Consider the following 15,071-nt stretch of genomic DNA (forward strand, 5'->3'; position numbering starts at 1 on the left):
TATAAGCATTCACCATTAGTCATGATTGGGATCACCATTTCTTTCCATGTTTTTTATTTCTTGATGATCACCTGCTAGCTAGCCAGAAAAAAGAACAGTCTGAGTGAAAACAATCCACACATTATCATATTGATAAAAAATAAATAAGGCCCAAAAGTCAATAAGATCTTTGAAAGATAGCGGCGAAGATTCTCAAAAGATTTGGTACCTATAGTTCAACTGTGGCATCTTTCAAGAATAAAAGAGTAAATAGATATTCCTTAGCCACATCTACATGAGACACTGACTGCAGAATAGCTCATTACTACTGTGCCATAATGTCACGTGGCACAAAGCGTGACATGATGCTACTGTGCAGTAATAAGGTACTGCACAGTCAGCGTCACCCAAAAGCCATTCAGCGATGCTACTATGCAGTAACTTTGGTTACTGTGCAGTCATTTTGTACTTGTGTATGCAAGTACTAAATGTCTGTGCTGTAATGACTGCGTATTCAGGGTCTCATGTAGATGTGGCCAGTAATTCTGAAAATCCAGTCCAATTTATTTTGCTGCCTAAATACGAATGTAGATACCAAACTATATAGCCTTTAGTCTTTGAAATCCTGGGCTTGGGTTTTGATTCCCAAAAATGTACTAAATGGGCATTTAACCAAATACACCGTCATCCTAAACATCATTATATATGTGAATGATGTGTTGCAACAGTATGAATCACTCTGGACTTTTATCTTATAATCACGTAAATGGTTGTATGAATGGAGAAATTAATTTCCAAACTTTTTTTCTTATGAAAGATTAGTTACAAGGTTAATTGTTATAGAATAGCTGCGTTGTGGTGAACAAGATACCTGGGTGTCAATATTAAGTCTCAGCAATTTTGGACTAGAGACCAGGGGAGACTAGAAGCCAAATGGAACAAGAATCTTTTTTACACTGATATATGGTAAATATACTGAGGGAAAAATATTTCTATAAAGTATTAAGCCCCCTCATGGCATTCTGATAAAAAGCTACTGTTCAAAATAATTTTATGCAGTCCATACTTGAGTGATTACAAGCTAGCTAACTGATAGATTGCCTACAGTGATCTATACTTGGTCTAGTGCTACCCAATATCTTCAACAAGATTAAAATATTTTACTGTTGCTGAAATCTGCCAATAGTGATGGGGACAGCTCTGTTGTACAGACAAATCTGCATAATTTAATAAGAGTTTTATTTAAAAAAACCTACTTTACTATATAGCCAAATGCAAGTTCACATATCTAGAACTAAAGAGTATAAGCTACACTTATAAGATGGGAGACGGTTTCCTAGAGTTCTGTGACACTGAAGAGGATTTGGATAAAGGTAGAAACCACATGACCACATTACAAGGCAATGCCGTAACTTCAAAAGTGAATGCAATCCTGTAATGTTTAAGAGAATATTGAATAGGAATAGGAAAGTAGTATTACCTTCACATATGGTATTAATGGAACCACTATCATTTTCAGTTCTGCTGATAACACTTCAAAAAGAATGTTGAAAACCTGAAAAAGATAGAGAAATGAGTAGCTGTACAGAATACTCTGAGATCTGGAAAGACTACTTTATACTAAGAGACTTAAGAAAGTTCAATCTATTTAGTTTATCCAAGAAATGGTTAAGAGATGACTTGATCAAAGTACTTAAATGGCTCTTATTGTCCCTGAAATCTATGGACAGCCTCATCTGACTAAATTCTCTGATGACTTGTACTTTGTGCAACCAACCAATCAACCAAATTAATAGGATCGCCCATGCATATATTGTAGAAACTAAATTCTGGCAATATACGCTGAGCTAAGATTATATACACCCTTGTCCTAAACTGGTTTTTAATAATTTTGGTTATTTTGAATTAAAAAGTACGATGTATATTCATTGCCCTACCTCTCTTCCTTTGCTCTCATACAAATGGGAAGAGAGAGTGGTAAATCTGAAAGTGGACACTGAACCAGAACTGCTCCTATAGCACCCTCCTCATAACAGCCAGTTTGTATGGTGTAAGACTAGGGGAGAGAGACACATTTTGGGGCTGTTGGCAACTGGTACATGCCAGTGCAACTACTGTAACTTGGGTCTGGAATTGGCAGAACATTTGGGAGCCATAACTGGCTCACTGCTGCCCTGGTCTTGGTTATGCACAGTGACAAGTAAACATAGGTGAAAGTTTTCCCTATGCTTTCAGAGGTGAATTGTTTCCTTTTTTCATGACTTGTTGCATTGACATTTACATTAGTCTGAATATATTTTTAAATATTTTTTTTCAGTCTTGTCTCCAGCAAGAAGAAAAAGTAAGAGCATTCAAATTATTCTATAATTTAATTACTTAAGAAAACTAATTCAAGTTTTATTCTTAATGAAACCATGAATGTCATATACTTAAGCTGAAATGGTAGTGATACTCTCTCTCATGGGGAAGACCCAAAGCAGTAAAGCATTATTGGTCATCTAATGAGTGAATCATACTGTGTGAAAATAATGGCTGCTCAGTGGAAGGAAATTGCTTGTAAGAAACAACTAGGTGCATTTCTCCTTATTCACCTGAGGAAGCAGAAAAGCCTGAAAAGTTGAACAGTTGTTTTTTCCAGTATACTTTTTTCACTGAAAGATATTATTTGTATGCTATGCAGAATTTGACATATTTGTATTTATTGGAATGCTTATAACTGTCCTTAGATTCTAAAAGACCTGGTTATTATTTATACTAATTACTATTCACACTAATGTTGCTTTATACTGCCCTGGAACTGTAAAGAAAACTTGAAGTGGTAATAATTGTACTTGCACTCACTCTAAGGCCCCTTTTCATGATTAAAATGGTGTCATCTGACACCACTAGCTGTAAGTAAGAATTTGACCTAAATATGGAGTGAGGTTTCAAAGACTTTAGGGCTACAAATGACCATTAGATCATCTAGTTTGACCTCTTGTATATCACAAGCCATTACATCTTATCCAGATCCATCTCTATTGAGCAAAAAAACTTCAGCTAGACTAATGTGCTTTAGTATTGAGGAGACTAAATGTGTTCTATAGACAGATAACAGGACATAACAAGATGAAACCCATGCTCAAAACCCCAGTGATGGCAGGGGATTGATTAAGTAAGAGATGCCCAGGTAATTTCAGGAAGCAAGCTATGCTCCGTACTGGAGAGGAAAGTAAATTCAAGGTAGAGGAAGTCTGATTTGGGGGATAATTTATTTTTAATTCTGGACCTAGCCTTCAAATTGATCCTGCACACATGACATCCAAACCAAGCACCTACAGAAAAAACATTTCTGTACCATGTCAGAACAATAGTCTACTTCATCTAGTGGACCATAATTAGCTGTGGCCAATTTTTGATGATCCAGGGGAAAGGAAAAATAAAAGACTTGATTACATCTAACCCGTTTCACATCCAGAAAAAAAGTCCTTAAGACTTGAAGCGTGAGATTTGATTATAGTCATTCCCTTAATGCAGTGATGCAAATACTATGAATATGTTAAAGACCATACAACCAATTCTGTTCTCATGGTCCATACAGGAAGGGAACAATAGTAGAATTTGCAATCACAGATTCTAAAGCCATAAAGGAGCACCATGACCAGCCCCAGCCCTTACCATGGGATAGAATTGCTCTCAGCTACTGGAATAAAACATGTATTTTTTAAAGATTTTAATATTTTACGGAAACAAGGTAAATTGTACCAATGCTTAGTTACTATCATAACTAGGAAACTGTTTTCTACGTACTGTAGGCCTGATTCTCATTTATATTAAGATTGCTTTGGCAGCATAAAACTTATCAAAGATTAATAAAACACATTGAAGGCCCCTGTAAAAAAAAGAAAAGTATTTCAACACTATAATCACTCATGTAGATGTACCTGACTGAGCTTTAAAGTAGGTAATTCAGATGCTGCTTGTCCTATAACTCTAGTCTAAAGCTTAGTGTGGACTGCAAAACTAGCACCTATATACATGCCCAATACCTGCTCTGATGCTTGCTAATAAACACGCATTGGAGGAGACTCAATTAATTGAGTACATTTAGTACCCTAACTTTTCAGAATTGATGAGTGGATTCTCAGGTAAACTAGCCTTTTCCTAAGCTCATTGCTGATGCTGCTGTTCTTCTAGCTGTAGCTAAACTAGCTAGTTAAAAAGCTAACTTAAATATGTCTACCCACTTACTTTAATATAATTGAGGAATAGGTCCTATATGTAATTGGTTTCTAGGAAGTGTTTTATTACAACTTCTTCATATCCCTCTTAAGAAAATTCCCATTTTGATGACTGAATTTCCATGATTTCTGTCACGCTAGCACACCTAATTAATAGGGGTATTCTGGCTGAAGGCAAAAAAACCAAACCTTCAGCAAGTGCTGATCTTTAAGTACATGAGGAGTCCTATTGGCTCCTATAAGCTGCCTCACATGCTTTTAAATGTGTTGCTAACTGGTCTTGACCAAAAAGCAATATTGACCTGCATTCAAAAGTCAGCCTTAAAATTGTTCTGATTAAAAAAGAAGCATTTTTAACAGTAAAGAATGGTTCAAAGTTGTAAATTAAATGGTATACTCTTTCCCATTCTGCATACACATAAATTTAGATCGCACAGGGGGTGGTAGATAACAGCTTCCAAGGAAAGAAAACATCTAATAAAAATATAGTTCATTTGTAGTATAGTTCTCACTAAATGTCTTTGAAAATATTAATAGTTTTTTCAAAGTTGAAATATTGTCCTGCTTTCAAAAAGAATTTCTGATTTTAAGTGATATACTGTACTTGTAGTTTCATCAAAATGCTATTTTTATTCACAGATAATGCACCTCAGGTAGCAATTACTGAACCAGGAACTGGTAACCATAGAAACAGCTCTACAGGCCCAACACCTGACTGTTCTCCTCCATCACCAGACACTGCACTTAAAAACATAGTGAAAGTTATACGCCCTCAGGTAGGTGATCAGAATTAGCATTCTGTTGTTACTTGTGTTTCTCACTTCCTCAACAGTGTCAGTGTGCATACTATTTACTCTAATAAGGATGTTTTGAAAATATAAATATAGATAATTCAAAGATGGATAACTAGAAGAATACAAAACTTATTTCTATTTTTAGGAAACGATCTTGATTTAGATGTGGAGAAATTAGAATCTCTGATACTGCAATGAGCAAATGAACACTGTATAGAAAGAATACAACTTTCTCTTTTCACAATATATGTTAATGCCAACATCTTTTTTTTTAATTATCTGCATCTTTGAGTCCTATTTGTTTTCTTCCAAATTTTGTTCCTTTTCATATCAATATCTTCTTTTATTCTCTTTTCATCTTTTTCCAGATTTATTTTTCTCTCTCTATAATTTTCTTCCATCCAGTTGGTTTCGTAACTTTGTGTATGCTATCTATTTTGTCTTCTCTTAGCATTTGTCCGTGACTATATAATTTTAAACTCTTCCATGAATTTCTAATGATTTATTTTAAATATTTTTTTATACTATGTTCAATGCTGTGGTATCTCAGCACTTTACTATAGTGCAGTAAGCATCACAACTAACTTCTGTCATGTGTTGTTTGCTCCTTCACTCTCTTCCTAAGGAGAGATGTATGTGCATTTATATGTCTTGTTTTGGTAGGGTGGTGTTAATATAGCTATGTATCTATGTTAAGAAAATAAAGTGAGAGAGATGAGTCTTACATTCGGATCAGAAGGTGATAAGATTTGTGATTGTCTTCAGTTCCTCAGGAAGCTCCTTACACAGTCTTGGAGCCTCCCCTTCTTGAAAAGGTTCTTGCTATTGTAAAGATGAGCATTACTCGCATTCTCTTGTGCCAGAGGAGGTTGTTGATAAGTCTTAATCTTACAGTTTGAGGTGGTCTCATACATTCACTGGTCCAAAATGTTGAGCACCTTTTAAGATAAGGACTAAATTTTGGAACTTAGATTAACTATTTTACAGAAGGTCAGTATAAAGGACAAGGTTGATGTGTAGCCCGTGTTATGGGGGAAGCACATGGAAGTGTTCTGTAATGGATGGAGAAGAGAATCTAACTAAGGGACCCCAAAGGTATGAATTATAGGCCCAGTCATTGTCTGTGTAGCAGACTTACCTTTCAGTCCCAGGTTTGAGATTCTGCTGTTTTGATTGGTGGAGCCCATCCACCAATCAGGAGGCAGCAAGAAAAATAAAGTCATGCCCCTTTCCTGAGGGGAGGGGGAGAAGAGCTCCCCTGGACCTGATTGAAGACAATAAACTGTCAGGTCCGGAAGACTTCAGGGGTGGAGACCTGGAGCATATAAAAGGAGCTGCATGCCCAGCACGAGGGATAATGCAGTGAGGGACACAAGAAGAGCAGAGGCAAGAAAAGCTGGGGAGCTCTCCCCCAGCAGGCAATAGGCCTAAGTCTCCTGAAGCCACCACTGGAGGAACAGCCTTGGGAATGGTGTAAGACTGCTCAAGCCCATTATTAAATGTCCATTGTGCAATAGCTCAGTTTCACCACCACCACCCAGCAATTGACAGGTGTTTACTGTTGTAGGCACAACCATCTGGTGACCACAAGCAGTAGGCCACAAAGTCTCTCCTCCCCAGAACCTAACTTCTCCTCCCCCTCCCCAAATTAGCCTGGGATCCCTAGTAAGGAAGCGAAATGAACATACAAGCTTTCTGTTTACCCACCCCAGTGACTGTCGTCTCTGTAGACAATAAATCTTTGGGCAGTAGAGTCCTAGTTGCATCCCAGCACAACTCCATTGTCCATGGGTTTGGGGGGCATAAGGAGCAGTGCAGTTTGGGATGCCTAAAGGACTGATTAGACACTAGGCACAGAATGCTCTGTGCCCACACATAACATTGAACTAGTTCAAGGACTAGCTCAAAATACCTCATGAGTTTCCTGGTGTGCTTTTGAAATGTTCCAGGAAGTTTAAACTAGTCTAAAGTGACTTTTTATCTAGACTTTTGGGGTTTAAAGTGTATTTAAGAACATTCAAAGTATTACATCTGTCCATACCTTTTGAGAATTCAGCATCTGCAGGGAAAACAAATGCATTTTTAAACTACAGACTGAACCAGCTGTTTGTGGGTATGTGCCTTCAGAAGACTGCATTATTTCCTGACTTTTTAACATTATTCTTCTACCAACCAGAATCACCATTATCTTGCCTGGTTCAGATTTTACCAGCTGTTTCACATCCACATGCTGATCTCATCCAACTGTTTGTCAGATGCACAAATACAACATGGAGAACAACTGACTATGCTGTAGTGCTACAGTAAAGGATCTTGGGGATATAGTGAACTGTAAAAGGCATGAGACAACAGTAAAACATTGTTAAAAAATAAACAAAAACTAATGGCATACTGGATTTTAATAACAAGACTATATAAGTTATGGGAAGTAATTTTTTCCACTTTGTTTTGTGGAATTGGAGCTCCATGTCTAGTTTGGAGCAAATGGAAAAGAGTCCAGAGGAGAGTAATAAAAATTACTAGAGGTCAAGCAAATATGACAAATAAGGAAAGGTTGAGGGAACTAGGGTTATTTATCTCAGAGAAGAGAAGACTGTGGAATGAACTGTTATCAGTGATAGGTAGGGATGTCTGTAAATCATGCCAGAAGTGCCCCCTGCAGTGACTTCTTTAATGTTTTTAATTTCACTGCTTGCCCCTCCACCCCCACCCCTGATTGGCAGAGGGGCCCCACCAACTGGGCCATTTGCTGCTAATCACCAGGCTTCCCCCAGCTTCTCCAGCAGTCAGCTGCAATCAGCCCAGCTGGCAGAACCCCTTCACCAAGCAGGGGCAGGGAGTGCAAGTGGCAAAATGAAAAACATTAAAGGAGCTGCTGCAGGGGGCACTTCTGGCATGATTTGTGGAGATCCCTAGTCATAGGATCATAGAAAAAAATGGAGCTGGAAAACCCTTACAAGTTCATTTAGTCCAGCCCCCTACTTAAAACAGGAGCATCCATGAACTAAAGCATCCCAGCCAAGCGTCTGTCTAACTTGCTCCTAAAAACTTCGAAGAATGGGGATTCAACAGTGCCTCTAGGTAGCCTGTTCCAATGCTTGACCACACCCATAGGCAGAAAATTCACAGACATTAGGGCTGGAAGGGACCTTGGAAGATCTTCAAGTCCAGCCCCCTGCCCCCTAATTCCTCCTAGTCTCCAATCTAAATTTCCCATGCGGCAGCCTGAGTCCACTGCTCCTATTCCCATCCCCTATGGACATGAAGAAAAGACCATCTTCATCATCCCTGTCTGCAATTGCCCTTCAGGTACTTGAAGACTGTTATCAAATTCCAGCCCCCACCCCCCAGTCTTCTCTTCTCCAGATGAAATAACCCTAGTTCTTTGAGCCTTTCCTCAGAAATCTTCCTTCGCAGGTCCTGCACTGGACTCCTTCCAAATTGTCTACATCCTTCTTGAAGCATGGGACCCAAAACTGGACACTGTACTTCAGGTGAAACTTCACCAGTGTTGACTAGAAGATTTTCCTTTATTTGCAAATGACATTCATATTAATACAGCCAAGTATGTTGTTGGGTTTTCTTGCAGCAAGAGCACACTATTGCCTCATAATCATGTTATGGTCTACTATAACCCCCAGGTCCTTCTCTGCAGTACTGCAGCCTAGCCATTCATTCTGGAATCTGCATGCGGGCATGCCATTATTCCATCCCAAATGTAGGACTTTGTACTTGTCTTTGTTGAATCTCACTGGTTGCAAACCATTTCTCCAGTGTGTCAAGGTGGCCCTGGTTCTATCCTCCTCAGAGTCTGCCACTCCACCGAACTTGGTGTTGTCTTCAAATTTGCATTTTGCACTCAATCCCATCATCCAAATTATTAATGACGATATTAAACAATACTGAACCCAGGACAAACCCTTGGAGAACCCCATTTGATACTCCTCCCAACTAGACACTCAGCCATTGATGACTGTGATGAGTATGATGATCAAACTGGTTATGTATCCACATTTTATCTAGTCTGTATTTCCTTAGCTCTTTAATAAGAATGCCATTGGGAAACAGTGTCAATAGCCTTGCTAAAGTCAAGGTATATCATATCCACTGCTCTTCTTCATCCATGAAGCCTGTCACCTTATCATAGAAGGAAATCAGGTTGGCTAGCATGACTGTGCTGCCTGTTCGCGATCACCAGGGATTCTGATTTTCCCTGATAAAAAATTGCAAATTCTTTGCTAAAAAACCTAAAATCTGTGATTAAAATGAAAGGCTGCTAGATATATAGGTATCAGTTGAACACAATGTTTTATTGATATATCTACAATTTAAAGCAGTTTAGAAGCCTACCAGTGCTTTATTCACTATAATGAAATAAATCCTAAATACCTAAACATTTTGGTATTTGATTTTGGGTTTTTTATAATGGAAAATAAGAGACCCCTCCAATCTCCTTAGCTCACAGAATGCAGGTCCAGGCCCCTCACTCCCAAGCCACAGCCCCCCAGCCCTGCTGGTGCCCCTCACTTCCCCCCCAAGCCCACCAGCCCTGATGGTACCCCCGCAGCCCTGTCAGAGGGGATGCCCAGCTACCAGGGCTACAGGGCCAGAGATCTGGGTCCACACCCCTCTGCCCCCTTGCACTAGTGCCCAAACCTTGGCTGCTGTCCGCAGGAGGCAGCAGCTGTTAGAGCTGAGCTCCCCCTCTCTGTAGCTTGCCTGCCGTGGGCTCGAGCATGGGGTGGGTGGCAGCTCCCCATGCTGCCTGCACTCGCAGGGGGAAGGGGAGGCCATTCTCCCAAATCTGTGTGCAGGGCAGGCGTAGGCTGTCCAGTGCAAGCTCGGGCTCCCCGCCCTGCTGCCCTCCTCTGGCGCCTCCTCAGCCCAGCAGGTGCAATCTGGTGCTGCAGGACAGAGCAGGGCTGTGCAGGGAAGTTGCTTGGTATTGTGAGCTCTGTGCTGCCCTGGCAAGGTGTTCCCTACTTGTGCAGCAACAGCAGGAGCAGTGGCATGGGGTTGATCCCCTAGCTGCTGCCGTGCAGGCAGGGGATGCCTCACCAAGGCAGCGAGCTTGCAGCAGCAAGCAGCTTCCCCACACAGTCTTACTCTGTATCCCACTGTGGGTGCATCTGTATCCCACTGTGGCTACAGGTGGCTCACCTCAGGGGCGAGGGGTTGGGGCTGGTTCGCTGCCACTGCATGCACTTTCAGGGGGCACAGGGGGAACCCCAGAGCCCCAGATCTCTGAGCAGGTTGAGGCAGGAGTCGGCTGCTTGCTGCAGGCTCGTGCAAAGTCCTGCAAAAGTGCAAAATCCATGTATTCATTTCTGTTAAAATGAGAAAATTGCATTTTTCCTCAGGTAAAAAGGGAAATCTGCATTTTCCTCCATTTTCTGTGGGAAATGGAAAAATCAGATCCCTGGTAATTCCCATGCTCCATCAGACTCCAGTGTCACATACATCAGTGTTAACAAGCTTTAGTTAAATTGCCCCCACCAGCATTTTTCAGCATGGAGATGCTGATACAGGATATATTCTGGGCTTTAATTAGCATGTGTACAGTTCCAAGAGCCATGCATATGAACACGCTATATTTGCCCCTTTCCAGTCATCCAGAACTTCACCCAACCTCCATGAGTTCTTAAAGGAAATAGAACTGCAGATCTCACAGCCATGGCTCTAAGATTACCTCAGACAGCTTGTCAGTACCCTAGGGATCATCCGATCCATCCCTGTCAATTTGAAAGCATCTAGCTTCTCTAAATAATCCCTACTTTGTTCTTCTACTGCTCTGACTATTTGTCTCCTACCCTGTCTTTCCTGCCAACTGCATCCATCATCTGGTAGCTGCCCAGTTTTGTAAAGACTGAAGTTAAAAAGATATTGAATCCTTCGGCCTTCTCTGCATCATGCTTAATTAGATTACCTTCCACATTTTTACGGTTTCTCTCATCTTCCTCTTACGTTTAACATACTTGTAGATTTTTGACATACTTATAGAATATACTTTTATTGTTGTTTATGTCCCTTGCTCGCCACACCTCAAATTATGCCTTGGCTTTTGTAAGTTTCTCTGTGCATGCCTGTGCAATACCCTTATATTTTAGTACTATGACCAAGTTTCCACTTTTTGTAGAATTCCTTTCTGAGTTTCAATATGTTGAAGAGATTGCTGTCCAGCCAGCATGGTCTCTTCTTATACACTTCCCATTCATCTGTCACACTTGGATAGCTGTACTTTGTCCTTAAAGCTTCTTGTCAAGGTACAGCCAGCTGTTCTGGACTCCTTTTCCCTTCAGACTGGCCTCCCAAGGGATCCTACCTACCAGTTTGTTAAAGTCTGCTTTTCGGAAATCCAGGGTTCTTATTCTAATGTTATCCTTGCTTCCACTTCTTAGGATCTTGAACTCTCATTTCATAGTCACTGTCACCCAAGTTACCTTCCACAACCCAATTGCGCCCTGTTTGTGAGCAGTAAGTCCAGAAGAGCTTCCACACAGTTGTTCTCTATGATCTATATCAAAAAGTTATCCCCAGCACACTCCAGGAGCTTGTGCATTTCTATGTTTCCCTCTCAGCAGATGTTCTGATAATTATAGTTCCTGAAGAGAACCAAATCCTATGATTTGGAAGCTTCTGTCAGTTGTTGAAAGAAGGCCTTGTCCACCTCCTTCCCCTGGTTTGGAGGCTGGTAATGTTGCCCACCATAACATCCCACCTGCTGCTCTCCCATCTAACCATTACCTGGAGGCTTTCGAAAAGCCTACTTTCTACTTTGTTCAGCACCTCAGAATATACGTACATTGCCTTTATATATAGAAGAAGACCTCCAGCTTTTTTCTCCTGGTTATCTTTCCTGAACAAGCGAAACATATCCCTAACTTTAATCCAGTCATGTGAACTATCCTACCATGTCTCAAATGGAGCAGACAGAAGTGACAATTTTCACATGATCTGGCTACAGAAAGCAGTTTATAGCTGTGACTAAACACAAGTGTGCAGATGCAGGCAGCTTCAAAAATGGCTGATTGGGTGAAAATCTGACCCCTCATTGCATGACTTATCAGATAAAGATATTTTGAAATGTTGCCTCTTTTGTAACTTAGGTCTGTGGAGCTCCCAGCTTGTTTTTGTTTGCAGAATGGGAGAGGGGAAAAGGAGCAAAGGGAGTTCAGTCTGGGGTTTTTTCAGCCCCCTGTGGAGGGTGGGGATGGGTCTGTTGGAGCCCCCTCAAGGTGGGATGGGGGCTCCAATTCACCTCCCCCATGCACACACACTTCAGCACCAGCTGGGGAGCCCTCAGAACAAGTCTCTCCATTGCCTTTCCCTCCTCCCATTCTGAAAACAAGGAGCACTGACTTGAGAGCTGTGGCCATTGTAGTGGGAACAAGGCTGGTGGGTCCTGTCCCCCCTGGAACCAACAGTGAACTTCTGTTTGGTCTGGGGTAATATTGTAACTCAGAACACTTTGCAGAAATCGTTCTGAGTCATGGCTTGGAGCTGCACTTCTGTCTGCACCCCCAGTTACATCATATTTTTGTGTCTATACAAAGACCTCCAGTTCCCCATACTTCTTTCTGTATAAACATTTCAGGTCTCTGACTGTCCTATCCTCTCCCTGAGATGTCTTCTGTTGTAGTTTTCCCTTACTAAGCTTTTATCTGGGTTCACAGGTTCTTTACTTACTTCTGGGCTTTTGTCTCCAGCTCCCAGTGAACCTAAGTTTAAAGCCCTCCTGACTAGATTAGCAGAACTGTACATAAAGACACTCTTCCCTCTCTTCATTAGATGGACCCCATCTCTTCCCAACAGTTCATCTTCCTGGAACACCACCCTATGCTCAAGGAAATCAAAGCTCTGATGATAATACCATCTACACAGACACATGTTGATTTCCAGGTTTCATCTGCTCCTAGCCAGGCCCTTATATATAGAAGGCCTCCAGCTGGGGCCTGACCCTTGACTGGAAGGATTGATGAGAACATTACCTAGGCCCACATCCCCTTCACCCTTGCACCCAGAACCACATTGTCACTTTTGACCTGCTTAAGGTTGCCCCAGGCAGTATCATTAGTGTTCATATGGATGAGCAGTATGGGATAGTAGTTAGAAGGCCAGATGAGTCTAAGAAGCTTTTCTGGCAGGCACCAGACCTCCTCAGCCAACAGATCAGGCCTGCAGATGGATGCCTCTGTGTCCTGCAGGAGGGTGTCATCAACTACCACCACCCATTGCTTCCTCTTGGTAACAGTTGATTCAGTCCTTCCCCCCACACATAAGTGTACATGGCCTTTCCTGTTGCTGTAGCGGGCTCCTTCACATCTTATGCCAGATCTTCACACCCATTCTTCAGCTAAATGGCTGCAGGTCTGGAAAAGGAGTGCTGTCTGTTGCCAGACATGATAAGCTGCCAGTTTCCACCTTCCAGAGTTTTCTAGTGCCTTCTTTGGCTCTCCCTCTTCCACGATGCTGGAGGTCTCTTTGTGCATTGAGTTGATGAAGTTCTCATGCTCACAGATGCTTATCCACCTACTCTTTCAGCTCCTTTACCTGATTCCTGAGAGAATCCACCAGAAGGCATCTCTCACACTGCAAGCATCTCCCACCTGGCTGCCTCCTGGCAGGGATATGTAGGCCGTGGTCCCTAGAAGGCCAGACTGGATGGAAGCCTTAGTGGCCATGCTTACACAGGTACAGGCAGAGGAAGACCTAGCAGTAGCAGGCGCTTTGGCATTGTGACACTTTCCAGCCATCTTGTTGGTTCTTGTGCTAGCTCCTTCCTCTTCTGCTGCTACACCCAGCAGTCACAAACCCTGTCCCCAGTATGGCTTCCTGTTCTGCTAAGTAGGACTTTCACCCACTATCCTCTGTTTGCTGGCCTGTTTGCTAGTCCTGTGCCCTGGCTCCAGTATAAAGTGGACATTCATCAATGGTTCTGTTTGTCCACATGGGACAGAACAAGAACATGGGCTGGCAGTGTGGGGATGCAGTCAGGAAGGTCAACCATACCTTGTCGTGCATCCACAGATGCATCTCAAGCAGGTCCAAGGAGGTGATCCTCCTCCTCTACGCGACACTGGTCAGGCCGCAGTTGGAGTACTGCATCCAGTTCTGGGCACTGCACTTCAAGAGGGATGTGGACAACATGGAGGGGGTCCAGAGGAGGGCCACTTGCATGATCAAGGGGTAGCAGGGCAGGCCCTACAAGGAAAGGCTAAGGTACCTAAACCTGTTCAGCCCTCACAAGAGAAAGCTGAGGGGGGATCTAGTGGCCTGTTACAAACTAGTCAGAGGGGACCAGCAGGCACTGGGGAAGTCCCTGTCCCCCTGAGCATTGCCAGGAGTGACCAGGAATAAGGTTCACAAGCTGGCAGAGGATAGATTCAGACTAGACATCAGGAGGCGCTATTTCACAATCAGGGCAGCTAGGATCTGGAACCAACTTCCAAGCCAAGTGGTGCTGGCTCCTACCCTGGGGGTCTTTAAGAGGAGGCTAGACAATCACCTTGCTGGTGTCGTTTGACCCCAGTACTTTTTCCCACCATGGCAGGGGGTCGGACTTGATGATCTGCTCAGGTCCCTTCCGACCATACCAACTATGAAGAAGTAATAAATTTAAACAAGAGAGATTGAGGTTAAGATATTAGGAAAATAAATACTTTCTACCCATGAAGGTGCTTAAGCACCGGAACAGATTACTTAGAGTGATTGTGAATTCTCAGGCCTTGGAAGTTTTTAAGTGCAGAGTAGAAAATACATGTCTGGGATTGCTTAGACTTGAGCAGTGGACTAAACTAGATGACCTTGAAATTCCTTCTACCCTATGTTTCTATTCTTCTTACCACCCACTTGTTGGCAATGGTGTGATAGTGATACAGCTGTATGTGTTAAAGCAAGGGTGTAAAATTCACCTTGTGCCCCAGGCTGGATAGAGACCATAGGGCTCCTTGCAGACCAGATCCAACTCAGAGCATATGATGGCTGCTCCAGCTTCAGCACGGAGCACATGGTATCAGCAGTGACTCTAGCCTCAGCTCCTGCCATATGCCACAAGTTGGACCTGGAGCTGGAACATCCT

General features: G+C 42.3%; 1 protein-coding gene across 3 annotated transcripts in view; it reads left to right on the plus strand.

The window, feature by feature from the left end:
* Window positions 1-15,071, plus strand: part of ANKS1B (ankyrin repeat and sterile alpha motif domain containing 1B) — an 845,363-nt gene that overhangs the window by 313,220 nt on the left and 517,072 nt on the right. For 2 of the 3 annotated variants that reach the window (XM_090042851.1, XM_090042852.1), the window contains exon 11: window positions 4,839-4,975. In XM_090042851.1, the coding sequence (XP_089898977.1) occupies window positions 4,839-4,975 (137 nt within the window). Of the gene's footprint in view, window positions 1-2,296; window positions 2,321-4,838; window positions 4,976-15,071 lie in introns of all 3 variants that reach the window. The other variant, XM_090042850.1, reaches the window with a different exon arrangement.

Source organism: Crocodylus siamensis, chromosome 4 (assembly GCF_052110815.1).
Source record: "Crocodylus siamensis isolate JL-2025a chromosome 4, ASM5211081v1, whole genome shotgun sequence".
Lineage (NCBI taxonomy): Eukaryota > Metazoa > Chordata > Crocodylia > Crocodylidae > Crocodylus > Crocodylus siamensis.